This window comes from Penicillium alfredii, assembly GCF_028826965.1.
Source record: "Penicillium alfredii strain IBT 34128 chromosome Unknown utg000004l_segment0_segment0, whole genome shotgun sequence".
Lineage (NCBI taxonomy): Eukaryota > Fungi > Ascomycota > Eurotiomycetes > Eurotiales > Aspergillaceae > Penicillium > Penicillium alfredii.
This window is the reverse complement of record NW_026622701.1, coordinates 3,084,439-3,110,439: the sequence shown is the minus strand read 5'-3', so window position 1 is coordinate 3,110,439 and position 26,001 is coordinate 3,084,439. Positions and strand designations below refer to the sequence as shown.

Here is a 26,001-nt window from a genome sequence, read left to right as displayed (position 1 = left end):
GCCTGATTTGGTGGTTGCCCTAAGCCCTAGTGACTCGCCTACGCACCAACGGGGGCGCCAAGCCTCCGATTGTGCGGTTACCGGCAAAGCGGTGATTTCCTCACGCCTTCATTCCCTCTCTTTTCGACAACCACCGCCAACCCCTCCAGTCACCAACCGTCGAGATGGCGCAAGAACGCTCCGGAATCGTGGTCGGCATCAACAGTGGCCGGGTATGTTGAGATCCTCCTCTCCCTGCCGTCCGGGTCTCTTCTTTTCCGTCGATCTGTCGGTACGCTTTGAATCAAGCCAAGCTAGGGTTCTCGTGGATATTCGGTCTGGAATATTGGGCACAGCATGATACTTGCATCCTGTTCAAGCGAAGGGAAGAAATATTGAAGAGGAGGAAACCAATTTGGGTCATGTCGGACAAAAAAAATATTTCGATCTTCAATCGTGACACGGACATTCGACCTCCACCGCTGAACCCTGACTCTGCTTCGAATTCAAAGCGTACCGATGTAAAGACAGAATGGAGAGATTTGGCATGGTTATTTTCTACACGATTTTCTGGGCTTGGAACTGACGAGTGGCTTTTTTTTTCAATACAGAAAACCACCCCCCTCAACACCCCCAAGAACAAGATCAGCCGCACCAAGGGCCAGTCTTCCCGCCGCACTGCCTTCGTTCGCGACATCGCCCGCGAGGTCGTCGGTCTTGCCCCCTATGAGCGCCGCATCATCGAACTGTTGAGGAACACCCAGGACAAGCGTGCCCGTAAGCTCGCTAAGAAGAGAGTACGTCACCCTTGAGTCTTTTGGTTGTGCTCGTCTTCTGGCTTGAATTGGTCGTGGGAGTCGGCGTGATGTCGGTGGTTCCGGGCTTGGATGACTATTGCACACAACATCCGCTTGTTCCGGAAAAAGAAACCACTTTTTACAGGGTTTCGCCCGCCATTCACTCTCGAATCCAACACAAGACCAATTGAGACACAGACGGGCAAAAACAACTAAACACCCTAATCATCTCCAAATTTCCTCACAGCCACAAACGCTAACACCCCATTCCAGCTCGGCACCTTCGGCCGTGGCAAGCGAAAGGTCGAGGACATGCAGCGCGTCATCGCCGAGGCCCGCCGTGTCCAGGGTCACTAAACGAACCGATCCGTTCCGAATTTTTTCTCTCTCTTTCGTTATGACGACTTGATTACCTGGCGCTCGCGACGGGAAGTACGAATGGAAAAGAAAAACAAGATCTACCGCAAGCCTGGTTTTCTTTTATATCTCCCACGCTGGCTGGTCTCTACGGCCATGCAAAAAAAAAGCGTCTGGCTTGCGGATCGGAATGAGGGGGCCGGCTGTTTTGTGACTACATCTGGGGCTTTGCATGTTGGCGATGGCAAAAGTGGAATCGCTTTCCCGTTTTGTGTGGAAGAGAATCCATAATGAAAACAATTTTTTCTTCAATTTTCTTGTTTCGTGCTCGTAGTGGGTGTGCTGCGGTTTTGGGGTTGCTACCTTTCTTCCTCTCACCACATGAAGGGACCTGCCAGTTGTTCGAGAAACAAGCACTGGTCGAGGCTTCTGGCTCATACTCCGGGGATCTACTAAGCGATCATCCAATCGTCTTGGCTGGGCAGTCTCCAGTCTACGTGAATATGTAAAGCAGGCCAATCTCAAAAGGTTGGCATGCAGCTACCAAAGGTATAGGCCAAGATGTCCACGAGTATGCAAATTCAAGTCTATCTGCATACACAAGACATTCGCCGGATGAAATCAAGTCATGATCATCAAAAAGAGATCTCCAATTCGTCGTTACGATATAGTTCATTTCTTTCCCGGAAGCTTCAGCCACTTAGGCATACCACCGCTCTTCCGAAGACCACTGGACTTCTCGCCCTCACGAGTCCCACGCGGTCCAGCCCCCTGCGACACCGACGTCGCCGGTTCTTCCACAAATTCCGGTGGCTGTTCAACCTTCAGCTCGCGGGCCTGGCTCCGGAGCTCCGGACGAAGAAGATCTGCGCGGCGCTGGTGAACAAAGGCGGCGGCACTATCGGGCCAGGAGAAATTGACCAGCACGCGGCCCACCAGTCCCAGGTCCTTGATCAGAAGCGTTTGGCTAGAATCTGGGATCACGTTCGCATTCGGGTTACGTGGTGCCGCATGCACAAAGGCATTGAGGACGAACTTCTCGCTTATAAACAATGGGGACAGGCAGCTGCGCACAAAGTCATACAGCGACTGCCCCGTGTCGGGTGGCCCGAACTTGGCTACCACTTGGCTTTGGTCTGGGAAGCGAACTTTTACGTCCACTTCACGGATCTCGGAGCGTCGCTTCTCCTCTGCAGCTGCTTTGGCGGCAATCTCGGCGTCGGTGGGCAGGCGGATTGGGCGGGAGGACTGGTTGAGCTGTCGCTGGTGGGCTTTTGCGTGCTCGATTGAGGGGACATAATCATTTTCGTTATAAGGGATTTGGGCGGACGATGGAGTACTGGCGGTGGGAGGGGAGAAGACGGTTATGGGCCGGGAAGAGCCCGGAGCTGAATCAGACGCCTCAAGCGCTGGTGGGGGTGCTCCATCCTGATCTGGGACTGACGGCGCGGTGGGCGCGGTGGTGGGCTCGGGGTGCAAAGAACTGGGAGCTTGCTGTGCAAACGGCTCCTCCGTTGCTGCAACTGGAGGCGCTGTGGGTGCTGGATTAGGTGCTGAGACAGGCTCGGCATCCTCAAATGACTGGAAGTATTCGCCGATCTTGGTCATCGCCTCTTCGAGGGGCTCGTCTGTGCGCCGGAAGCTGAGTCGAATAAGCACATTTCCACCGTTGAAACCCAGCTGCGCAAGCGACTTCTGCAGATCCGTAAAACTTGATAACTCGCGCTCCAGGATTTGAAGCACTGGGCTCTCATAGTAAAGGCGCCCCGCTCCAGTGCCGCCGCTGGTGGTGGGCACACCACGCGCCGTGAGATTCCTGGTCTGTCCACCACCAGCTACTCCAGCCTCGAACTTGCGCAGAACCAGCCAAAGTGTGGTTGTGCTGGGGAATTTGTCCAGTATACGGCCGTTCGGGGCGCCACGGGCTTCAGATTCGGGTATTTGCAGGGCGACGGTTACAACTGAAGGCGAACGAGAAAGTTGAACAAGCTCCAGTTTCGCGCCAGAGCTGAGACCAGAGAGGCGAAATGAGAGGGAGAGGTCTAGCTGTTTTCGATTGTGCCTTTGAGATGCGGGCAAGCCGAGTCAGTATTGCCAGGCTTACTAGGGCGGGGTGGACCAACTCACTTTAATCCATATTGATTGGGATTGTATCCAAGCTTCGAGCATGCCTCTTGCAAAACATCTGTCAAGTGTTTGGCGGGCGTTGTCTTGATGGTTGCCCTTCTAGCCGTCGCGTCGATCACCACGACGTGGGCGCTCATCGTCACAACCAGATGGAACTCGCTCTGGATAGTGAAAAGACGGGGAGGGTATGTAAAAAGTAGCCACAGAAGAAATCAGATCGTAAAGATGATAATAAAATGGCCGAGACGTCAAAATCCAAGAGCTCTAAAGAAGAAAGTAGTCGAAGGTCGAGGCGGAACAAACAGGCAGCGGTGCGGCGTCATCCGAGCTCTCGCGTACTTCCCAGCTCTCCGTCATCACCTCTCCTCCCCCCATCCCCCAACTCCCCCCGCCGCAGCTCACTCGTCTCTTCTTGAATCATCTTCGGAAGCTCCAGAGAATTTGTTTCCGACTGGTTTGCTGCAAAAGACCTCAATAATGGTATGGAATGGCGTCCCTGTCCCCCGGTCGTCAATGGGCGCTGGAACTCCAAGCTGACCACCTCCCATCGCTAGGCCAACCCCTTCGACATCAGTATGCCGGAACTTGCCCCCCTGATCGACAATCGATCGAGATGCTAACTTGTATGTAGATGGCGGTGCCTGTGTCGCCATGGTGGGCAAGGACTGCGTCGCCATTGCTTGCGACCTCCGCCTGGGCATGCAATCCTTGACCGTTTCGAACAACTTCCCCAAGATCTTCAATTACGCTCCCTCCACCTACCTCGGCCTGACTGGTTTGGCCACTGATGTCAACACTGTCTCCGACCTTTTCCGCTACAAGGTCAACATGTACCGCCTGCGCGAGGAGCGCCACATTGCACCGCAGACCCTCGCCAACCTAGTCAGCTCATCGCTGTACGAGAAGCGCTTCGGTCCCTTCTTTATCAGTCCCGTCATCGCGGGTATCAACCACACATCGGGGAAGCCGTTCATTTGCGGGTTTGACAGCATCGGCTGTATCGACTTGGCCAAGGACTTCATTGTCAGTGGAACTGCCAGCGACCAGTTGTTTGGTACATGTGAGGGTCTGTGGGAGCCGGATTTGGTATGAAGCCCTGTTCTTTTTTTTTTTTAATCTTTATCTTCTACCCTGTCTTTCTCATGCTGATTTCACCCTCAGTCCCCCGAGGACCTCTTTGAGACCATCTCACAAGCACTGCTGAGTGGTGTCGACCGAGACGCCCTGTCCGGTTGGGGTGCACAGGTTTATATCATCGAGAAGGACAAGGTCACCCAGCGGCTACTGAAGGGACGACAGGATTAGAGTGGGCCGAGCAGACATGGTTGTTTTGGGCTTTCTGTTGGTTTGGGGGACAGATTTCGGCGTCTGCGGTCTTCACTGGATGATATGTGCTGTCTACAGTCACTACCTCTAATGTGATAGCACAACCGTGGCGCGAGTGCGGTCGACGTGTAGACTGAAGGATGCATTTCTCTATATTGTCTGAATCCTATCACGATAATACAAGCCCCGTTATCACGTCACAGTATTGCCTTCCGTATATTCAGGAATTTATTAATAGCCTTCCTTGCCAGCCACCGCCCCATAAGCTGGGCCATTCTTCCCCAGGAATTTCTTGACGTCTGCCGCCAACATCTCCGGTACCTCCCAGGCAGCAAAGTGACCACCACAGTCGAACTCGGTCTCTCTCACCACATTCCCAATAGCCCGATACCATGCCAGGGGCCACATGACCAGCTCTTCCCGGAATTGCGCCACCGCAAACCGCACATTCTGCGGTGCGCAGGCTCCTAGCACTTGGACAAGGGAAATGTAGTTCGTCTGTGTTCCCTGGTCTCCCGTAGTTCCAGACCCCTCATCTTTCGGCGCTGAAGCCTCGTAATAGATCCTCGTCGAAGCCATCGGGCCCGCAGTCGAGAACCAATAAACACTCACCCAGGTCAAGATCTCCTCGTCGGTCCACGGATACTTGTCTGTCCAGGAATGAAGCTTATCATAGATCCAGGCCAGCAGCGCAACGGGGCTATCGTGTAGCCCGTACCCCAAGGTCTGGGGCCGCGTCTCCTGCTGCTTCATATACGCATTGCCGCGAGTAAGGTAGTGCAAGGAGCGGGCGATGTACCCGCGGTCTTTGGCTGAGAAGGGCACCGTTAGCAAGGACTGCAGGAAGCGGAGTGGGTTCCGCCATGGATAGGGTGGAATGACGGGGATGAAGTTTAGGTGGATGGCTTGGGTGTGTTCCGGGTAGAGTTGTGACATGCTGCGTGCAATCATGCTGCCCCAATCGCCGCCTTGGATGACTGCAAAGCGGGAGAAGTCAGATACTGGCTGTCGTGGCTTTGTGGAAGAGTTTTTTTTTTTTTTGCGTGGAGGTATCACTTGCCATAATTCTCGTACCCGAGGGTAATCATCACGTTGTGAAGGGCTTCTGCGTACTGCGCCAGTCCAAATCCTCGCTGTGCATTTGGTTTCAGTGTTAGAACATTAATGTGACCTCCTTTTCATATAGGGTTGGCCAAGCTGAACCGACATACCTTCTTGACACCCTGTGAAAACCCGAAATTGGGCAGCGAGGGCACCACAACATCAAAGACGGGGCCTTTGCCGTTCTCTTGGGTGAGCAGTGGAATCAGCTTGGTGGCTTCGAGGAAGCTACCCGGCCCTGCTCAGCGTAATTAGTGAACGGACCATAGTAAGGGTCATCGGCCTCGGAAGCGTAGAGCAATACATACACCCATGGATAAACAGCAATGGTATAGCACGCGGATTCCCACTGCGATGATGGACAACATGTAGATCCAAATCCTCGAATCCAGCAACTGGCACCCGAACACTGACTTGTTGGAGTTGCTGGTTGAGCTTCTTCTCTTGCGCACGCCAGTCAAACTTCTCCCGCCACACGGTGACAAGTCGCTGGATCTCACTCAGGGGCACACCCATATCCCAGTCAGCTGCATCAAGCTCATCTGGGAAGGTCGTCTGCTCGAGCTTCTGGTGGAGCTGGTGGAGTTTGAGGTCGGGGACGGCGATGCTGAAGGGGTTGACGGTGCTCATTTTTGCTCCATCGAATTCTTCCGTCCTCTTGCCTTTGTTTTTTGATGATCTTGGGGTATATTTGGGACGAGTTGTTCTCAATAGTTTTCCACGCTGAGTGTTGAGTGTTGGTTGAGAAGCCGTGGTTCACTGCGATGGCCATTGCTTAGGGTGATCGGCGGAGATGATCCACAGCCTCGGTTTCACGGTGTGCACATTCCACTGGATGAGCATGTCGGTGGATCCGTCACTTTTAGGCTTATTGAATTGTACAGGGAACAAAAATAGAGATTTTGCTTCATTTGGTGATTTTCTAGAAGAAAACTGCAAACACAAGTCTACTGGCCACTCGCATCTTGTGGATAGACCGAGGTATTGACGGAATGTCTATACCAATTTCTGAGTTTCATAGTAAGCTTATCTATTATTTAAGCTCCTTTTTCTCTTAGTAAAAAAGACAAAGCCATATTCAGACGGGGAGCATTCCATTCTCGGGAGCATCTATAAAGATTGACAAGTCGCTAACCTTCGCTTCGCTCGGGAGACTTTGAAAGAGATAGTAGAGAATAAGAATTAACTACATTGAAATGACTTATTAATTACATTGTATCCTATTTAAGAGGATTTATTCTTTATTAAATATATAGATAGCTATTTTACTACTACTACTACTACTACTACTATTATTATTTGATTGATATTTTTTTCTCTCTTAAATTAATTAATTAATTCTCTTCATTTTCTATATCTATTTTCTATCTATTTTCCAATCCCTTTTCTAGTCCTCTTTTAATCTGTTTTTATAACCATCTCTTTTCTCCCTTGCTCTATTATGAGCAATCCAAGGATGGGTTCGAAGAAATCGACCGAATCTCAACCTGTCTCGATATACATGTCTACCTACCTTAATTCTTTTGGAACCCGATGTGCTGGTTTCAATTACCCTGCTATGTACGCTTAGAATGAGAAATAAAATAGAATATTTCTGAATCAAAGACTCGAGCAGCTAATACGAGATATTGTTGTCGAAGGCAGGAGGACTGTAGTATTGGATTCGATTCGGCTCCTCAAGCTGGCAACGTTCAAGCCATTGACAAAGTTTGTCGATCTCTTAGGCGCTGTCTGCCTTGTAGGTTAAGAACTTTGTCCAAGGATGTGAGGATCCCACAGTGAGTTTATCCATGGCCAGATACTCGACAGTTAGAGTAGGTATATTCCCTCATCTTCTGCCGAGGCTTTGATGAGGTTACTGAAGGATACCAGGGCAGGATAAAAATGGAAAAGGTGATTCCGGAGAAGTAAGGCTAGAGAAACTGCCAGGGTTTAAATCCAAACAAGACCACAACGGTTAACATAACGACCTTGCCATCTCTCATCTCTTCCCTGTTCTACCGGGGGTTCGCAGTAAGAGCCCTCTTTCTCGGTAGGCGAAGCTATCTGCCCCAACCTGCAACAGGTAAGGGTGAATTCCAGTACTGGGTTGAGATGGAAGATTCGAATGGACTTACTAGCTCTAGGAGGAGCTTTCGGCAAGTTTGACTGATTTCCACTTTGTCGATGTGACACAGTTATTGGCTGTATCAGAGTTTACAATCATACCCTCATCGCCAAGGTTACAGCCAGGATCCTTTTGGATCTCAAGTGATTGACCTTCATCGACGGTCCAGGAAAAGGATTTGTAGGAGGGAAGATCGAGACAATGCCCAATGTCATTGAATCCATTGGAGACACTCGAGCCTGTACAGTCCCCAGTTTGGAAGGTTTGAATTGTCCCCAACGCGAAGATGGACGTAGCGAGTCCTAGAAGGGAAGCAAGTTGGAAGCGCATGATTGATAATTTGGCGGTAGAAAGTAAGAGTAGATAAAAGGAAAGAAAAAGCACAGCTGAAGTTACGGAGGGGAAAGAGGTAGGTTCTTTAGAGCAGAAGAATTGGTATTTATAGGCGAGATCCCCCCATTGAATTAAATCAATCGGCTACGGTATTGACCGCGTTGCCGGTTGCTCCGAGCTGGCTTGGCCACGCTGTGGCATCCGTTGTCTGGTTGAAGCCTTATGAGTGGGGGGAGTCTCTTTTTTCAATGCTCGGCTCGGTGATAGTTGCGAGCAGCTAAGGCTGTGAGTCTGTGGGTCCTGAGGTTCTACTTGGTCTCGGATCTTGTTGTCTCAAGGACAATGTTAGTGGCTTTTTGCTGGGCGAGGCTGCGCTTAGTTCGTTGGGGGTCAAGTTAGCTTGGATTCATTGATATTTGCGAGCCATCGGTGGATCTTTAATATTACCTTTATTTAATATGGAAAAAGGACAGAGCCCAATGTTATTGTTTCTTTCAGTGTATGTATAGGTAGGCTTAGACCCGGTCAGATGGATTCTTAGTGCCCTAAAGGAATGATATACTTACGGGACCTCTTTATTGCTCCCTTATCAAGGTGGCCTATAAACTTAATAACTTAATACCCAGAAGTAGTTGACTTGGTCTATATTTGTCGGATGTCAAACCAGATTGTAGGCCACAACGTGGATCAATTGCGGGCAGGTTATTGCCGAAAGTTGGAGGCTCAACACAATCCATGTGTTGTTACATATTTAGTAGCTGGCTTGGAAATACTTAATCAACAGGATGTCGATCTTCCTACAAGGCTGTGAATCTAACCCCTAAAACGTGTTGTTGAGTAGGCATAAAGATCTGTCACTCAACTTCTCTTCCATTGCCTCCAACCAGTCACAGACACACAAGCTTCTCTCAATTATTATCACCATTCTATACCTATCTATAATGAAGCTTACTGCGACCGTCGCCCTGGTTGCCCTGGCTATCTCTGCAGAAGCCAGCGCGTCTGGTTGGTTTTTCCTTTGCCTCTTGAATCTACCATCGCCCAAGCTGATTCTAGTTGCTAACCCATCCATTATTTAGATTCCTCTGCCGCCATTGTTGACAAGAGATCGAACTGGAAGAATTCGTTCGATGGACAGAGGGTCTACAGGACCCCCGGGTGTGAACGCGATGATGGCGCGAGCTATGCTTATGTCTGGTCCAGATGTGTGCCTTCCACCGAGCCTAACGGGAAGGATGAGTTGGCCAGTGCAGGTGACTGGCTCGAGGGTCAGCCATGGTGCTGGCTTGTTGATAAAAACAGCAACTGGCAAAAGTGTGGTGGCTCTCATGAAATCGTTGACTGGGCCATTCAGGAATCAGCTTGCGCTACCAAGGAAATGTCCCCTCGCGGTGGCTGCTCAAAGGACACTTATTAGGATTACATGGTCGACAATCCAAATGAATGGATACAGAACACGTGTTCCAAAGCTAAGGGAGAGGTGATTTCTCATGCTTGATATTGAACAGATATCAGTGAAAATATTTCTCACACTCGGGTTTAGGGGGTACAAGAAGAACTGGGATCTGAGCTATGAAGCAAGAACAGCAGTCTCAGAGCTGGAAGTATACAATGAAATATCTTCTCGTCTCAAGGGTTTTCTTTGTCAAGGCACAGAGTAGAATCTAGAGGATCAGCAAACCCCTCTCGGAGTGACCCGAGCCCTAATAAAGGCAACATCTGTCAGCTCAAAGTTGAGAATTAGTAGCTCCTAGCTCCTAGCTACTACATCTACATTTTTAACTCGGCTCTGGTTGATGTTCTAAATTCCACATAGAGAGCTACGCGAGGACACTTGATTCTAGTTTATATAACCTTGAAAGCGTAGTCTAAGAGTAAGCACTAAAGCAGAAAAGGAAACCATTCCATACCCCTGTCCACGAATGTAGCTAATGGCACTAAAAAGACTGTGGATAATTAGAATACCAATAGTTTGTCACCAACGATTAGATGCTAAAGAATTACCGGCAAAAAGGCAATATAACAATTCTACATAGATTATGAGGTCAGTGAGTAATTTAGATGTGTCGATGCAGGACGCTCAGAGAGGGAAACGAGACCGTGGGGCTATACTCAACTAGAAACCGGTAGAGTATAGGGTAGCAGTGCGGGGCGTCAATTATTAATCCCCGCACACAGGATCTTTCATTTTTTTCATTCTAACTGACGAGATGTTCCATAGATCCAAGGTGAAGTCACAACCTTGAGGCCTTGGAAAGCAACTAGGACTGGCGTGGCCCTGAAATCATGAGCGTGCTTGAGTCCTATTAAAAAAAGTCATTTGGGTTTCGATTATCTTGGATTGGTGTTTTCTTTTTTCTATTCTGGTTTTGTAATCTGATGAGTGTCCTTGTACTTGGGGGGTGTTCACTATATATACCCATGCTTCTTTTCATATCATTCTAAATATTCGTAATTAGTATAGACATAGATACATAGATATATATTAAAGAAGAAAAAAGAAAAAAGAAAAAAAAGAAAAAAAGAAAAACAAGACAAACAATTCAAAAGGCCTCACTCGAGGTAAGGGGAATTAAAAACAGGTACCCGGTACTTGTCTCTTCCAATGCTTGGCGCACCAAGCAGAGGTCCCCGGTACCCATTTTGTTATGGTCTCGACCCGCCGATCGTGTCCTCCGTGCGCCTCCAAAAAAAAAAAACCCGGAGAAGCGAGAGAATGGAGATGGGAGACGCAGACAATTTCTACTTCTTGTTTTCTGCTTCGACATTTACCTAGAGATTTTACTACGGTATATCCACGCCTATACGGCCACTACATCAAAATTACTTGACCCACGAACTCCTGTTTCAGCCCGCGTCTAGACCGCCCCCATCGAAGGGAAAATCCCTCTCTCTCCCCTCCTCACTTCCATTGACGGCATGTATATGCCCATCGCTTCACTCCTTGACTCTTGACACTGGCCATGGTGGCTGTGCCTAGATAACTCTAGAGCAAGAAAGACGTCTCAAAACTCACTTGTCACCCTCCGTTGCCCTTCCACATGGACTATGCCCGACACGCCCGAACCCGATGCCTCAAATCTTGTGCAACCCCGTCCCAACATGTTCCCTTCCTGCAAGGCCGAGTGTATCCCAGCCGACGGATTGACGACTGTCCCTGACGATGTGCATCTCGACACCTCGGGGGGATGGAGCGATGGCGCCCAGACTACCGCCATGGAGCAGTTGGTGACGTTGAAGCAGGGGCTGAGAACTTCGGATACCGAACTGTTTTGGAAAAGGTTGATGGAGGATATCACATCGATCACAAAATCCCAGTATGGTTTTGTGGCCCGCCGGGTGCACGGCGAAGATCCAATGCCCGAACTCGGTGGCCGTCGACCATCGCTGTTTGGGGCCGTGTTTTACTACAACGATGGCTACCAAACCGTCGGCCTGCAGCGAAACCGCTATTTCGCCGGCGGAAATCCACTGTTGCACATGGACCATGAGCGGCCCTGCCTCATCCCCGAAAACCTCAAGTCCCTGCTGTCGTTCGGTGATGACCTCCTGCCCTTCGGTGCCGAAGCTTACCTGGCGATTCCCCTCTTCTCGGCTGGCAAGTGCCTGGCGCACCTCGGGTTGATGTGGAGCAAAGAAGGTCTGCTGAACCGAAATATGTCTTGGTCTTTTCTCGAGATGATCCTTCATTCTTTGGAGGACTTGATTGTTCAGCGACTGTTGCCCGGGGAAGCCCTGACAGCCCCCCTCAGCTGCGAGCCCCCCTCTACCAGCCCATCGATTGTTCCGAACACGCAAACCGTTCCCCTCGACGACCCCTCCGATTTCACCTCCCAGCCGCTAAAACCGTACGCCCGCAGTCTATCCCATGAGTTGCGGACTCCGATGCAAGGAGTAGTGGGCATGCTCGATGTCATGCATGCAACCGTGCGGGAAGCGATGGAAAGCAAGACTCCGGTGAAATCGGGTGGGGTCTTTCAGGCCCTCAAAGAAGGCATTGAAATGGTACAGGATAGCGCAAGGCGAGCCGTCGAAGCGGCAGATAACGTCGTTCACGCCTACGATCTTAACATGCAAGTCCCCAAAACACCGCAACGGGAACAAGAAAATGAAATTCTCGGAGACCCAATACCAGACCCAATTCCTCCGACTGATGTTGCCGAACGTCGCCCGAGCGTTTTCATCGAAGGAAACAATATCGCTGTGAATCCATACAAAAGACGACGAAGCCACCCACTGGATGTCACTTCTGGCCCACGAAAGCAACGAGTACGCACATCATCGCGACAGGAGCTCTCGCCCCGCAGCGAAGAGGTCAAGAATGCTGTTCACGAAAGTGACCAGATTGTCCACGCCACTCCAGCTCGCCAAATTGAAGCCGTTATGGCCAACATGGTGGATCCTCGACCGTCCCTGGCTGTTCGACGGTCCGCTCCTCACCTTCTCCTGGAGGGCATCAACATGAATCTCAGGGGATCCGCTCTGCGGTTCACCAAGCTACGAGACCTTCTTCGCCTAGTGATCAACGAGTCTCTTCATGTCGGTGGCCGCCCAGATTCGGCAGTCGGTAACGCGACCGAATTTGGCGAGAGAATTGAGATTCGATCGCGGTCCTCAAATGGGGGATTGTTTACCAAGACTGTCGATTGGTCTGTTGACCCAGCGCTGCCTGAGTCTCTCCTTGCCGACGACCGGGACTTGGCTAAACTGATTTCTTGCGTCTTTCTCAACGCCATCAAATTCACTAATAACGGCACCATCACCGTGTATGCCACCATCGACTCCAAGACCAACGATGTCTTGATCCTTGTTCGTGACACAGGCCCGGGAATTCCAGCAGCCTTCCTACCAAATCTTTTCAAACCCTTTGCCCGTGAGGATGCTTCCACAACCAGAAGTAAAGATGGCCTGGGGCTGGGTCTTCTGGTGGCCAAAGGCTTGTCCCGCAAGATGGGAGGTGATTTGGTCTGTGTGCATTCATCAACCTCGGGCCCGGGTCACGGATCCGAGTTTCAGATCCGAGTTCCCGTGAATCAGCGCGAGCCCAATAGTCGTCCCGGGACCCCAGGCGAGAGGACTTTGACCCCGCCCAGTATCAACGACCCATCTCGACAGGGCAGTGCGAGCAGCTTCATATTCGAACCCTCAACTTCTATCTCCCCTTCCATCCTCCCCCAGAACCACCAGTTGCAACAGCCGACACCAGGCCTCAGCGACGAGAACAGATCTCAAAGCTCAACACCCCCACGACCTCTCGCACAAGCCCCGCCTAGCCGAACACCTATTTCAAGAGACGCTTACGACAAGAAGCTCGGGGAGAAACACCCGCTGCGATTCCTCGTTGCAGAAGACAACCGAATCAATCGGCGCGTGCTGGTCAATATGCTTCGCAAACTGGGCTACCGTGATGTCCTCGAAGCTGCCGACGGCAAAGAGGCCGTCCAGATTGTTCATGGAATTCTTTCCGCATCGACGTCCTCCGATGAGCCGGTTATCGACCCCAACGCTACGAAAGAAACAAATGACGTGACCGACCCACGGGGCTCTGTCACAAAGATCAAACCAATTGACGTCGTTCTCATGGATCTCTGGATGCCCGAGATGGATGGATATGAGGCCACCGCTCGGATCCTGCAGATGGTTCACGACCACCGAGGTCAGCCCTCTGGCCCGGAGAGTGACTCGTATCACCCGGAGCCTACTGACAGCCTTGATTCAATGGAGGTGGATCCCACTCCAAACACCCTCTGTGCACCTCCGCATCCTACTGTTTTGGCCGTCAGTGCGGATGTCACCGACGAGGCACTAAGCCGCGCCTCCAAAGTGGGAATTAAAGGCTACATGACAAAGCCTTACAAGCTTTCTGATCTGGAGCGATTGATCCTGGAATTCTGCGGTGGACCCAATGACCAGACTTTTGCAGCAGCAGCATAAGCTGTAGTTTTTGACTGAGCCTGCTGCTGCTACTTATTTTTTTTTCTATGCACCCATGCCTTGGGATACCCCAGGACTTTTCATATTCCCCCTATAGACCGGGCCTCTTCTCTTGTTGAGCAAGACCTGTGTTTTTCTTCTTCTTCTTCATCTTCTTTCGGCTCGGCGGTCACCGTGATGTCCTGAGAGATAGCATATATAACCCGATGGTGAAACCAGTTGTGGGTTGGTTTACGCCCTCGATCTGGCGCCCCCTTGCTTTCGGTCTCTTCTTTACTTGCCTGCCATATACGATCTGCGGCATTTCAAGACCTATTGTTTTTTATTACCTTGTATATAATGATTGATGATGAAACCTCACCAATGAACACTCGTTACCGACATTCATACTGTTCATGATGCACCCATACATAAGATTCGATAAAATTGTTGTGATATATATATGGATGGACCCAAAAACTAACGTTGATTTTGACCCAGTGGTTCTTAGCAGCACTCTGGCTCAACTCTAGCTGTTACACCTGGTTGAATATCTCCTGGAAAGTCCAGTTACAAATTCGAGAACGGACCAAGTAATGCAAGGAGAAGCTGTCATTACATCCATTATCAAGATCGATATCGTTCTAACCACGAGGATTCAAGCACTCCACACCCCCTTGTTCCTCCCTCCACCGACATGCAAACCAAGTGCTTGCCCACACTGGCTTTGCCAATCCAGAACCAGAGAAAACATCTTCAAGTCAAGAATCTACCTAGAAGCAGGTACACATACAATGCTTTTCTTCTTCCTTAAAAAAGCTTAAAGCGTCCCCATAAAACAAAAACCAAGTGATCAATATTCGCGTAAACTGGCGTGCATATGCGGGTCACAACAAGAGATACGTGCAAGATGCAGAGACATGAGAAAGATGCCGGTTGAGGCCTCCAAAGATACAAGAGAAGAAGTAGACGTAGAAAGACACCTGTCTGTTTCTCTTCTTCTCGACGAGCACCCCCACCCCCATTTTCTCACGTCAGCTTTTGCTTGATGAAGAATGACCGCAGGTGCGAGAGCTGCCAAGCGCAGGCGGCGGACAGAACGGCCAGCTGGATCAGGGTCCAGCGCACGACACGGCCGTTGGTGATCTCGGACTGGTCACGGAACTCGGCCTCGCGCTCCTGGATTAAGTGGTGAACACATTAGCGGGATGCCCTTGAATGAAACTTAATATAACACAGAAGGAAGGGTTCAGCTCTTACCCGCTGGTACACCTGCTCACGGCGGATATCGTGCAAGCGGCCGTTCAGGTCCTTGACGCGCTGAACGATATCCTTCATCTTGTCCTTGTCTTCGGTCTCGATCTTGCTGGTCTCGCCAATGGCCAGGTCCACCACCATCTTGACGGCGCCCTTGGATCCACTAAATAGGCCGTTTGTGGTGACGTCGGTCTCGGGCGTAAAGCAGATCTTGTGCTGGCCCGAGTCCGCGGCCGAGAAGGTGAAGCGGCCGGAGTGACTGTCGCGCTTAGACACGACGCGGTGGTCGTTGTCGAAGGTCTCGTCGACGGTGATGAGCACCTTGAGGAGGTGGTCGATGTGGTAGGTGTGGGATTGCGTGTCGATGACTTCAGTTTCAAAGCTGCCTGTTTATTTTTTTAAGAAAAATCCGGGTTGTCAATCAAATGTTCTTTTGGGTGATCATGAACAACAGAATCGTCTGGAGAGGTAGGTCGCTCATACCGGCCACCAGAGTGTCCTTCGGCAGGTCTTCGTAGAAGCACTTTGTTTCCCGGCCATCCATGTAGAAGTACAGGGCATTGGCGGGGACGAGAAGTGAGAGCAGGGAGAGCAGAGTCAAGGCCGACAGCCATGACGGCGTAGATGCTCGCGACAGAGCCATGGCGAAACAGTCAATTGAGGGAGACTCAGCTTTCTCCTTGGTCGATGGTGTTTATGGACCATCTGGCACCATCCCTCACCGCCTGCCGTCTTCATCCCTTCCAAACCAACCGTGGGAACCCGCGCCGCCCATCGATTTTCATCGTCCCTTTCATCGCTTTTTTATCGAGTTGCACGGCTTCTCGGAAATTGAGAAGTCGGTAATTCCGGGACTACGTTTTGATATCACTGACAGGAAGAAACACTGGTGGAACGTCTATATTTATCGCATCGCGCCCGAGGAGACTTCCGACCGAATCGCCATGGCGGCCGCCGATGTTCGCGACATGCTGGATCTGCCCGCAGAAGGGCAGCCCAGACCGCACAAGAAGCAGAAGGTGGTCGAGAAGCGTCCAGGTTCGCATCCCTGTTATCTGGATATCTTCCCTTAAGTTGTCGCTGACAGTTCTGTCGCAGAGGGCATCACCCGCGAATTGTTCGCGCTGCTGGGCGAACGGGCGCCACCGATCGCGATCAATGAGAACAAATACAAGGGGCGCCCGAAATTGATGAACAAGCTCCGAGTCCGACCATGGTAGGTCTTGGGTGTTTTGCTTGTATCTCCGAAGGGTTGACTCGTGCTGATTTGAATCCCCACAGGCGCATGTCACCGTTCACAAATAATGCTCGTTCCGACGGCCTTGTCCTCAAACACTGGCAACGAAAACATGAATCAACCCGGCCACCTGCACCCGAGAGGTCTCAGATGGAGGTGGATGAAAACAAGGAAGAAGGGAAGGAGGAGGCGCCCAAGCCGTTGGAGCAGGAGTATACATTTGCCAAGTACAACATCAAGGCACGGGTGCCTCGCCGCTACACGGACGAGGAATACAATCGACACCTGCGAAGCGATGACTGGACACGCGAAGAGACAGACTACCTGGTTGACTTGGTTACGGAATATGACCTCCGCTGGGTGGTGATCGCAGACCGCTACGACTACCAACCGCGGATGGAAACCGAGCCGGATGCGAACGCGCTTGTCCCGGCCAAGCAATACCGGACCATGGAACAGATGAAGGCTCGCTACTATTACGTTGCTGCGACGATCTTGGCCTTTGAGCACCCTCCCTCCGAGATGTCCGAAGCTGAGTTCGAGCTGCATGAGAAGATGCTGAAGTTTGACGCCGATCGAGAACGGGACCGCAAAGAACTGGCCGCATTGCAGCTCAACCGGACAGCAGACGAGGTGCGCGAAGAGGCAATGCTGCTGGAGGAATTGAAACGCATCACCAGCAACGAGCAGAATTTCATCTCCGAGCGCCGCGAGCTCTACTCTCGGTTGGAAGTGCCCATCAGCGTTGGGAACACCGCCATGTACCAATCCAGCCAGGGTCTTTCGCAACTCCTGCAAACCCTTTTACAAGCCGATAAGACCAAGAAGCGCCGTTCCATCCTCGGCGGCGAGGGTGCCGCGCCCAGCCCCGCCGGCCAGACCCCGACACAAGCCGGCGCCCCCGGTGACACTCCGGGCGCCGCCCCCTCCATCTCTCACAAGAAGGGCGCCGCTGCTGCCGCTCGCGAAGCGCAACAGCCAGTGCGCACGCTCTCCCCGGCCGAAGAGGCCAGGTATGGCGTGCAGCACCACGAACGCCTCACGGCCGGTGTGCAGTTCCGCAGCGACCGCGCCCAGAAACTTACACAGGCCAAGTCCAACGTCCAGACCCAGAAGCTGGCCCACGCCCTGGCCGAGCTCGAAATCCCCGTGCGCCTCTTCATGCCCACCGAGCGCGTCTGCAAGGACTTCGAGAAACTCATCCAATCTGTCAACCTGCTTCTCGACACTCGTAAGGTTGCAGAGAAGGTCGAGAACGAGATCCGCGTTCTCGAGTCGGCCAAGACAGAGCGCGAGCGCAAGTCCAAGGAAGCCACGGCTCCTGGCTCCTCTGCCCCCAACCCCGGGCACCCAGAAGTCAAGATGGAAGCCGAAGATGGCGCTGCCGGCGTGCTGGCACCGTCTACTGGTGACGCTGCTGCTTCTGCACCCCCCAACTCCTCCCAAGGCGGGAATGCTGCAGACCAGGCTCAAGGTGATGGAAGCGTCGATGCGCCCACAGAAGAAACTCCTGCCAAGGAGGTAGAAGGGAATCACAAGCGGTCTGCCAGTGTGCTCAGTGGTGTCAGCGACAAGAGTTCCAAGCGGCAGCGGCGGTAGATGACATTGGCATGCGTCTTATGGCATCTCCCTCTGTACCTCAGGATCCGTGGCACTCTTTGCATTTTTGATACCTCTGTACGATTAATGACTCTGCTGGAAGCTACACTCATAATCCCATTCCCCTTTTCCTGCGGGTAACAATAATAGCACAATCCTGACTCACTATAACTGGGTCATTCCAGACCTCGTATACTTTGTACGCCAATCCAACCAATACTCAACTCACCCGTCGCAGCTCAAATCTTCCTCCTTTCATCTCGACTACAAAACCCGACTCAGTCGGCTTGCCCACTGGCTGCCTTCGAACGACCCAGGCATCTCGATGCATTCCTGGTACATGCTCGCCAAGTCCTCGGCCCGATTGCTTCTTGTAGAGTCGGCCCGGTCCAGGCTGTTCGATGTGCAGTCTTGATACTGCCCCGAGGAGGCCTGAGATGGACCTTTTGGGTGTGCAGTTGATATTCTCCTACTTTGCCTGTGCCTGAAGAACATAAATCCCCATCGATTGCTTCGGGGGGCGCTGGGAGGTGAGTTGTGCACCTTGGATGCGTTCTTGTCGTCTTGCGCCGTCACACGACATTCTTCGGGCTGAAGGCTCCCCGGTTGCTCGATTGAGATCGAGGTGTCTTGTCCCTTGTCGGGTCGTGAAGCTCCCAGGACCCATGTCTTGCGCCCGTGGTGGGTATCTTCCCTGTCCTTCCGGGGTCGTGGCTGTATACTTGGATTGCGGCTCATACGCGACCATCGGTTGACGAGCGTGTCGGTCATGATACCTGTGATACCGGCGTTGGGGGGAACATCACCTTGATCGCTTGGGGGTATTACCTGGGGGCTCGGTTCATTGGTCGTGAGTGCGTGATCGTGATCTCTGCTGGAGCGATTCCTCAGTCTCGCCCACAAAGAAGCTGAGACAGTGGTTTCGCGAGTGATGTCAGCCACGGTGTTTCTCTTGGAGAGAGTGTCTGCTCCAGATAGTGCCTGGCAGTCAGGCTCATCAGCGGTCATGCTGGAACCATGTTGGACAGTCGAAGTTTCTGCTGGTTTCAGTGTGTTGTTTGAATGCTTTGCAAGCTGGCAATCTTTAGTTTCCTCGTTCCGGTCGACGGCTGGCACTTCCTGCATTTTCTCGTTTGATGTTTGATTCTCATTCGAAGTATCCTTTAAACGTGGATGCTCTGACCCCTCTTCAGCCCCAGAAACCATGGTATAACCATAGCCCACACGTCGACCCCCCGACATCCAGCCGATGCTGACTTTGCGTGGGGACCCTAGTTCACTTGCTTCACTGGAGACGGCGCGGACGCGGTATGCCTCAGCGCTTGCAGAATCAAAACGCTCAACGAACTTGCTTTGCAAGAAATCAATTCGCTGGTCCGGGTTATTCTCCACGATGGCACTTTCACCCAATAAGTTATCTTTGCTTCCTAGCGTGCTTTTGAGAATATTGACCGCGTGGACCTTGGGCGACTGAGGATTAGTGGGTGCACCTGCCGAGAACGGACTGCTTGGACGTGAGTAGATCGAAGATGCGTCTCGTTTATGGGGAAAAGCCTGGCTTTGAGATCCCGACCCGGCATTGGCGGACGTTTCTGACTTTTGGTGAGGGCGATTCTTCTCGTTCGATGAGGATAGTAGCATGCCATATCTATTTGCGCGCACCAAATCTACTGTTGATGGATTGCCGGACAAAAGTTCTGACGACATTGATGGGGCGGCCAGCATGTGCGAAATCCCTAGGTCGCCCAGATGGAGCGATCGAGTTCCTGAGAATGATCTGGGAGATGTGTTTGACTGTCGGCTTTTGGGCACTGTGATATCCGCTGCTTGGTTGGTCAAAGACCCCGACGACGTCATACTGTGGTTTTGACCTTTCGTCTTGAGAAATTGGACCCAGTCAGCCATGAGGTTTTGTCCATTAAAACCAACTGGGACCTCAATGGTCGGGAATCGCTCCAGATGTGAAGGATTTGATCCGCCTTGACTGAGGGGCAAGCTCGGGAGAGATCTCGCAAAGTCAGGTCTGTTACCGGGATGATCCTCGAGTCGTCCTTCCCCGAGTGAAGGCAGAGACCGAGTTCCTTCGTCTGTTGCACAAGGGGTACCGGTACCACGCATGCTCAGAGGAAGATTCAGACTGCCTGGTGGTGTGAAGCACATTCCCGGGGGTGCCTCGCGGGTCTCCGAGATCATGTGGTTTCTCTCGTTCGCCCCAAACCCAGAGCTCGGCATATCGTGACTCTGTTCGATCAAATTACCTAGCCCTAACCGACGGAAACCTCGAGCAGCAGGTGATCCGGCGAATCGATCCATGTGTGTGGGTGTGACAATGCACTGTGCGTCGCTGTCGTACCCCCTCGCACTCATCAAACTGCCCCCGAAGTTCTCAAGGACCGACAACTCCGTATTTCCTCTCGAAGTGCTGGATCTTGATGACCTGAAAGGGAACGGGAATATAGCGCGGTGCTCCCCCCAGGGTTTTGTTTCTCGGGAGAATCGACGTCGCAGCCTGTGCGACAAACTGTCGAGTTGATTTTGAGATGGCAAAGGAATCACTGGCGGCGGCCTCTCTGTGTGTATCCTTGGTGTTAAAGAAAATCTTCTTGGCCTAGGGACTCATCGTACCTGGCGCACACTCCCCCGCTGTCACTTCCTCTACCTGACTACATTGGTAGGACCGAGCAATGGAGGCCGGCGAGGTCGACCGATCTCTTCGGAGACGAGGACAGAAAAGAATCACCATTGGGAGTGGTTGGCAAAGGTGTTGAACAGTCCTGGGGCTGTCTTCTTCCCAAGGAGCGTCTCATGCATTTTGTGTGGAAAGGGCACTCGACGTGCCTTCCTGTGCTTTTCTTTTAATGGGCATTCGACACACAAAATACCAAGAGACAATGACATTCCAGCATGATGCTCGAGCATTAACCTCGATACTCGATCTATTCATTAGTGTTTTCTAGTGCAGTTTCTTCTCTATACATTTTTTTTTTCTATACTTACGGGCTTATCGCCAATGGCGTGATTGCCCGCCGATCACGGAGCCCATCAGTACGGGGATGTCAGTACCCGGTCAGTACATGCCGGGCCACGGGGCGCAGGCGTTGGCGCCAGGTACCGGTATGGTACCGTACTGCCCCTCCGATGCCCCCCCTCCCCCCAACGTGGCTTAGTCGCTTTTTCCCCTCCATTTTTCTTCTCAGTTTTCGCCCGCTCCTTTTCTCTTCTTCTTCTTCTCCCCCAAGGGCAGGTTCTTTCTTCTATCTGTTCTCATCAGTCTTATTTATCCTTTCTTTTTTTCCCCCTTCTTTCCCACACATCCGTCAGAATGGTTCAATCGTATGTGTGCTACCCTACATCTTCTCTTTTGCGGTGCTAACCCCTCATTCTTAGTTCCGTTCTGGGTTTCCCTCGTATGGGAAAGCTTCGTGACCTGAAGAAGGCCACTGAAGCCTACTGGGGTGGCAAGATTTCCCGTGATGACTTGCTGGCCGAGGGTAAGCGCCTCCGCCAGGAGCACTGGAAGATCCAGAAGGATGCCGGTGTCGACATCATCCCCAGCAACGACTTTGCCTTCTACGACCAGGTCCTCGACCACATCCAGCTCTTCGGTGTCATTCCCGAGCGCTACAGCAAGTACAACCTCCACCCCGTCGATGAGTACTTCGCCATGGGCCGTGGTCTGCAGAAGCCCGACGAGGGTGTCGATGTTCCCAGCTTGGTAAGTCACTGTTACCAACATCCCCTTTTCATCAGAATTGGTAGGAATTGATGCTAATGCCGACTAGGAAATGGTGAAATGGTTTGACTCCAACTACCACTACGTCAAGCCTACCCTGCAGGACAACCAGACCTTCAAGCTGGCTGCCAACCCCAAGCCTGTGGTTGAGTTCCTGGAGGCCAAGGAGGCCGGTGTGGTGACCCGCCCCGTCATCCTGGGTCCCGTCAGCTTCCTCGTCCTCGCCAAGGCCGACCGTGGCCAGAGCGTTGATCCCATCACTCAGCTGGACAACCTCCTCCCCGTCTATGTGGAGCTTCTGAACAAGCTGAAGGCCGCTGGTGTTGAGGATGTCCAGATTGACGAGCCTATCCTCGTCTTCGACCTTGCCGCCAAGGCCAAGGCTGCCTTCAAGCCGGCCTACGAGAAGCTGGGCAACCTGGGTGCCCAGGCTCCTCGTCTGACCCTCGCCACCTACTTCGGTGACATTGTCCACAACATCGACGTCCTCTCTTCCCTGCAGAACCTCCACGGCATCCACGTTGACCTGGTCCGCAACCCCGAGCAGCTCGACACTGTCATTGGTGCTCTGGGCCCCAACCAGGTCCTCTCGGCCGGTGTCGTTGACGGCCGTAACATCTGGAAGACCAATTTCCAGGCCGCCATCGAGAAGGTTGAGCTTGCCATCCAGAAGCTGGGCAAGGACCGCGTCATCGTGGCCACCTCTAGCTCCCTCCTGCACGTTCCCCACACTCTTGCCAGCGAGAAGAACCTCGATGCTGAGATCCGTGACTGGTTCAGCTTTGCTGTCGAGAAGACCGCTGAGGTGGTCATCATTGCCAAGGCTGTGACCGAGGGTCCTGCCTCCGTCAAGGAGCAGCTGGAGGCCAACGCCAAGTCGGTCCAGTCTCGTGCCTCGTCCAAGCGCACCAACGACCCTGCTGTCAAGGCCCGCCAGGCCTCGGTCACCCCGGAGCAGCACAACCGCAAGTCTCCCTTCCCTGTCCGCCACGCTGAGCAAGGAAAGTCCATCAACCTTCCTCTCTTCCCCACGACCACCATCGGCTCCTTCCCTCAGACCAAGGAGATCCGTATTCAGCGCAACAAGTTCACCAAGGGCGAGATCACCCCTGAGGAGTACGAGAAGTTCATCGAGAAGGAGATCCAGGACGTCATCAAGATCCAGGAGGAGCTCGACCTAGATGTCTTCGTCCACGGTGAGCCTGAGCGTAACGACATGGTGCAGTACTTCGGTGAGCGCCTGACCGGCTACGTTTTCACCACTCACGTAAGTTTTATCCTAAACCTATTGATGGGCTGTCCAGATACTGACGAATTATCACACAGGCCTGGGTGCAATCTTACGGCTCTCGTTGCGTGCGTCCCCCCATCATCGTGGGTGACGTCTCGCGTCCCGCTCCCATGACCGTCAAGGAGTCGAAGTACGCTGTCTCGATCTCCAAGAAGCCCTGCAAGGGTATGATCACTGGACCCGTCACTTGCCTGCGGTGGTCGTTCCCCCGTGACGACGTCCACCAGTCTGTCCAGGCCCAGCAGCTGGCCCTGGCTCTCCGCGACGAGGTCGTTGACCTCGAGGCGGCTGGTATCCAGGTCATCCAGGTAGACGAGCCCGCTCTGCGTGAGGGTCTGCCCCTCCGTGCCGGTGCTGAGCGTGAGGCCTACCTCAAGTGGGCTGTCGACGCTTTCCGCCTGGCCACCGCCGGTGTCACCGACAACACCCAGGTCCACTCCCACTTCTGCTACTCGGAGTTCCAGGACTTCTTCCACGCCATTGCCGCGCTGGATGCTGATGTTCTGTCCATTGAGAACAGCAAGTCGGACGCCAAGCTGCTCAAGGTGTTCATTGACGAGGCCTACCCCCGTCACATCGGCCCCGGTGTCTACGACATCCACTCGCCGCGTGTCCCCAGCGAGCAGGAGATCAAGGACCGCATCGAGGAGATGCTGCAGTACCTGCGCCCCGACCAGCTCTGGGTCAACCCTGACTGCGGTCTGAAGACGCGCCAGTGGCCCGAGACCAAGGCTGCCATCACCAACATGAACAACGCGGCCAAGTACTTCCGCCAGAAGTACTCTTCTTAAACACTTTCTCCACCCACCATTTATTTCCCTTTTATTAATGGGTGTTAATTGAGAGAGGCTGGCATTCTCAACCTGTCGCCTCTGGCATGGGGAGTTTTGATTTTTGATGAGTTACGACGATGATACCAAAAGTTCAACATATGGGTTTCAACGGGTTTTGCGAATCTAGAGAGCACCAAAAGTGGGTTACTGGAGTTTCAACATGAATGAGGGGACTTCAACATCGGCGCCACGCCCTGGGGATGATGGGTGGCGTCGGTATCCCATTTCAACAATTTGGGTGGTTTTCTCACTGAGGTGAGGACTGCCGTGGATGGATTCCATCTATTTCTTATGTGTAGCATCAGCTGTGAATATATTGTTCTCTGACTGTTCGAAGAATGAAAGATAGAAGGATAACAGTAGACGTAGATGCATTTCGTGGATATAAACTATTAAGATATCGGATGCTACAGCTTGGCGTACTCGTCACACGCCTCGATGAGCTTCGGTTGGGTGCCCGGTTCCTGGATGAAGAGTGAGCTCATGGTTTGTCTGATTGATCTGCCTGGCACTCACCGTTCCACTATGGCCTGCAGCTGGGATCCAAATCAACCGCGACTTGGGCAAGCCCTTGTGAAGCTCCCAAGCCGTTTGAGGCGGGCAGACGAGGTCGTAGCGACCTTGAACCAGAGTGACTAGACATTTGAGTCAGAAGCTGGCAGTTCAACAGCAAAGACAGGGAAGAGAGAAATACCAGGAATATGCCGAATGCGCTCCAGATTCTCTTCGCGCAAGATCTGGCCCTCCTCCAACCAAACCCCATGCACAAAATAATGCGCCTCTAGCCGCGCATGCACCAACGACAACTGCTCATCCTCTTCCAACCAAGCAAAACTCTCCGGCCCCGTGCGAAGCGTTCCAATCCAAGAATTCCACCGATTCCACTCACGCGCCGCCGCCCGCCGCTGCGCCGAGTCCTCATCCTGCGCAAGAATCCTATAATATGCCGCAATATCATCCGCACGATCTTCTTCTTCTTCTTCTTCTCCCTTCAGGAAATTCAGATACGCCTCATAGGCATCCGGGAACAGCTGTGACGCGCCCGTCGGACCACGCGACCACTCCAGCTCGGCGCGCCGCGCCGTAAAGATGCCGCGCATGACGAGCGCGCCGCCGATGGCATCCGGGTGGGCCTGCGCGTAGAGCAGGGCGAGCGTCGACCCCCAGGATCCGCCGAAGATCAGGTGCCATTGTGGGATTTGCAGGTGCTGGCGCAGGACTTCGATGTCGGCGACCAGGTGCGCGCTGGTGTTTTCGCGGAGCTCGGCGGAGGGTGTTGAGCGGCCTGCGCCACGTTGGTCGAAGAGGACGACGCGGTAGATGGCTGGGTCGAAGTAGGCGGTGTTGGCTTTGGAGGTTTGGCCGCCTGGGCCTCCGTGAAGGTAGAGGGCTGTTCTGGATGTTAGAATCACGATGGGGGTTGGAGGGGAGGGAGAGAGTAGGTATGAAAGTAAGATTGGTAGCTTACCCGGTTTGCCGTCCTTCTTGCCATATTGTTCGTAGTGTAGCTTGTGGATGGCGCTGACGGGCAGCATGCCCTGGTCGAATGGTGCCTCATGGGCATATCCGGAAATTGGGCTGCTCATGATGGAAAATTGAAGGGTTTTTTTTACTATGCTGCGCGGACAGAGGGGCAGCGCAGGGTTAAATACTGTCTAAAGAATTCAGGTGAGCATCGAGCATGCATGAATCATGTCATCTGACACTGGGGGCCAATTGTTCAGTGGGCTAATTTAGGTGTAGATATGCGGGGATTGAAAGCCTTTTTCTTAATACCAAATACAAATTCGCGAGACAAGGCCATGGGAATACTGTAGAAGCAGATTTTTTTTTTTAAAAAAAAACAAGCAGTATGTTATCTATTCAAGGTTATCAAAATAGCCAATGTGAAGCCCTACATCTTTCAGCGTGTTTCGGCCCCATCATGACTCACGACCGTATCTCCAGACTCGGGAACGAGTACGGGAGCCATGGGCAAGACGGGATGCCGAGCCGACAATCCGGTTGACGG

At 52.5% G+C, this 26,001-nt stretch overlaps 11 protein-coding genes across 11 annotated transcripts; 6 read left to right on the top strand and 5 right to left on the bottom strand.

Moving 5' to 3' along the window:
- Nucleotides 1–164: 164 nt before the first annotated feature.
- NUU61_002822 (60S ribosomal protein eL36) lies at nucleotides 165–1,133 on the top strand (the record flags this gene model as incomplete). Its single annotated transcript, XM_056653404.1, has 3 exons — nucleotides 165–212; nucleotides 591–776; nucleotides 1,050–1,133. 3 exons carry the CDS (start codon nucleotides 165–167, stop codon nucleotides 1,131–1,133), a joined length of 318 nt encoding a protein of 105 aa, XP_056514471.1.
- Nucleotides 1,134–1,805: 672 nt separating this feature from the next.
- NUU61_002821 (putative UBX domain protein) lies at nucleotides 1,806–3,397 on the bottom strand (the record flags this gene model as incomplete). Its single annotated transcript, XM_056653403.1, has 2 exons — nucleotides 1,806–3,195; nucleotides 3,261–3,397. The coding sequence occupies 2 exons, from the start codon at nucleotides 3,395–3,397 to the stop codon at nucleotides 1,806–1,808; spliced, it is 1,527 nt and encodes a 508-aa protein (XP_056514470.1).
- A 340-nt stretch (nucleotides 3,398–3,737) lies between these two features.
- On the top strand, nucleotides 3,738–4,565 carry pup3 (proteasome core particle subunit beta 3; the record flags this gene model as incomplete). Its single annotated transcript, XM_056653402.1, has 4 exons — nucleotides 3,738–3,740; nucleotides 3,815–3,833; nucleotides 3,892–4,346; nucleotides 4,422–4,565. 4 exons carry the CDS (start codon nucleotides 3,738–3,740, stop codon nucleotides 4,563–4,565), a joined length of 621 nt encoding a protein of 206 aa, XP_056514469.1.
- A 252-nt stretch (nucleotides 4,566–4,817) lies between these two features.
- On the bottom strand, nucleotides 4,818–6,317 carry NUU61_002819 (epoxide hydrolase; the record flags this gene model as incomplete). The annotated part of the gene is made up of 4 exons (XM_056653401.1): nucleotides 4,818–5,523; nucleotides 5,661–5,719; nucleotides 5,798–5,925; nucleotides 5,996–6,317. 4 exons carry the CDS (start codon nucleotides 6,315–6,317, stop codon nucleotides 4,818–4,820), a joined length of 1,215 nt encoding a protein of 404 aa, XP_056514468.1.
- Nucleotides 6,318–9,068: 2,751 nt separating this feature from the next.
- NUU61_002818 (uncharacterized protein) lies at nucleotides 9,069–9,544 on the top strand (the record flags this gene model as incomplete). The annotated part of the gene is made up of 2 exons (XM_056653400.1): nucleotides 9,069–9,132; nucleotides 9,207–9,544. The coding sequence occupies 2 exons, from the start codon at nucleotides 9,069–9,071 to the stop codon at nucleotides 9,542–9,544; spliced, it is 402 nt and encodes a 133-aa protein (XP_056514467.1).
- A 1,631-nt stretch (nucleotides 9,545–11,175) lies between these two features.
- NUU61_002817 (ATP-binding response regulator) lies at nucleotides 11,176–14,061 on the top strand (the record flags this gene model as incomplete). Its single annotated transcript, XM_056653399.1, has 1 exon — nucleotides 11,176–14,061. One exon carries the CDS (start codon nucleotides 11,176–11,178, stop codon nucleotides 14,059–14,061), a length of 2,886 nt encoding a protein of 961 aa, XP_056514466.1.
- Nucleotides 14,062–15,069: 1,008 nt separating this feature from the next.
- On the bottom strand, nucleotides 15,070–15,976 carry NUU61_002816 (p24 family protein; the record flags this gene model as incomplete). Its single annotated transcript, XM_056653398.1, has 3 exons — nucleotides 15,070–15,219; nucleotides 15,301–15,683; nucleotides 15,781–15,976. Coding segments are annotated over 3 exons (729 nt in total), but the record flags the coding sequence as incomplete, so codon positions are not given.
- A 265-nt stretch (nucleotides 15,977–16,241) lies between these two features.
- Nucleotides 16,242–18,133, top strand: NUU61_002815 (SANT/Myb-like DNA-binding domain-containing protein; the record flags this gene model as incomplete). The annotated part of the gene is made up of 3 exons (XM_056653397.1): nucleotides 16,242–16,335; nucleotides 16,396–16,513; nucleotides 16,579–18,133. The coding sequence occupies 3 exons, from the start codon at nucleotides 16,242–16,244 to the stop codon at nucleotides 18,131–18,133; spliced, it is 1,767 nt and encodes a 588-aa protein (XP_056514464.1).
- A 264-nt stretch (nucleotides 18,134–18,397) lies between these two features.
- On the bottom strand, nucleotides 18,398–20,500 carry NUU61_002814 (uncharacterized protein; the record flags this gene model as incomplete). The annotated part of the gene is made up of 1 exon (XM_056653396.1): nucleotides 18,398–20,500. The coding sequence occupies one exon, from the start codon at nucleotides 20,498–20,500 to the stop codon at nucleotides 18,398–18,400; it is 2,103 nt and encodes a 700-aa protein (XP_056514463.1).
- Nucleotides 20,501–21,455: 955 nt separating this feature from the next.
- On the top strand, nucleotides 21,456–23,948 carry NUU61_002813 (5-methyltetrahydropteroyltriglutamate--homocysteine S-methyltransferase; the record flags this gene model as incomplete). Its single annotated transcript, XM_056653395.1, has 4 exons — nucleotides 21,456–21,466; nucleotides 21,521–21,848; nucleotides 21,916–23,133; nucleotides 23,193–23,948. 4 exons carry the CDS (start codon nucleotides 21,456–21,458, stop codon nucleotides 23,946–23,948), a joined length of 2,313 nt encoding a protein of 770 aa, XP_056514462.1.
- A 449-nt stretch (nucleotides 23,949–24,397) lies between these two features.
- Nucleotides 24,398–25,576, bottom strand: NUU61_002812 (uncharacterized protein; the record flags this gene model as incomplete). Its single annotated transcript, XM_056653394.1, has 3 exons — nucleotides 24,398–24,454; nucleotides 24,507–24,625; nucleotides 24,685–25,576. The coding sequence occupies 3 exons, from the start codon at nucleotides 25,574–25,576 to the stop codon at nucleotides 24,398–24,400; spliced, it is 1,068 nt and encodes a 355-aa protein (XP_056514461.1).
- Nucleotides 25,577–26,001: the final 425 nt, after the last annotated feature.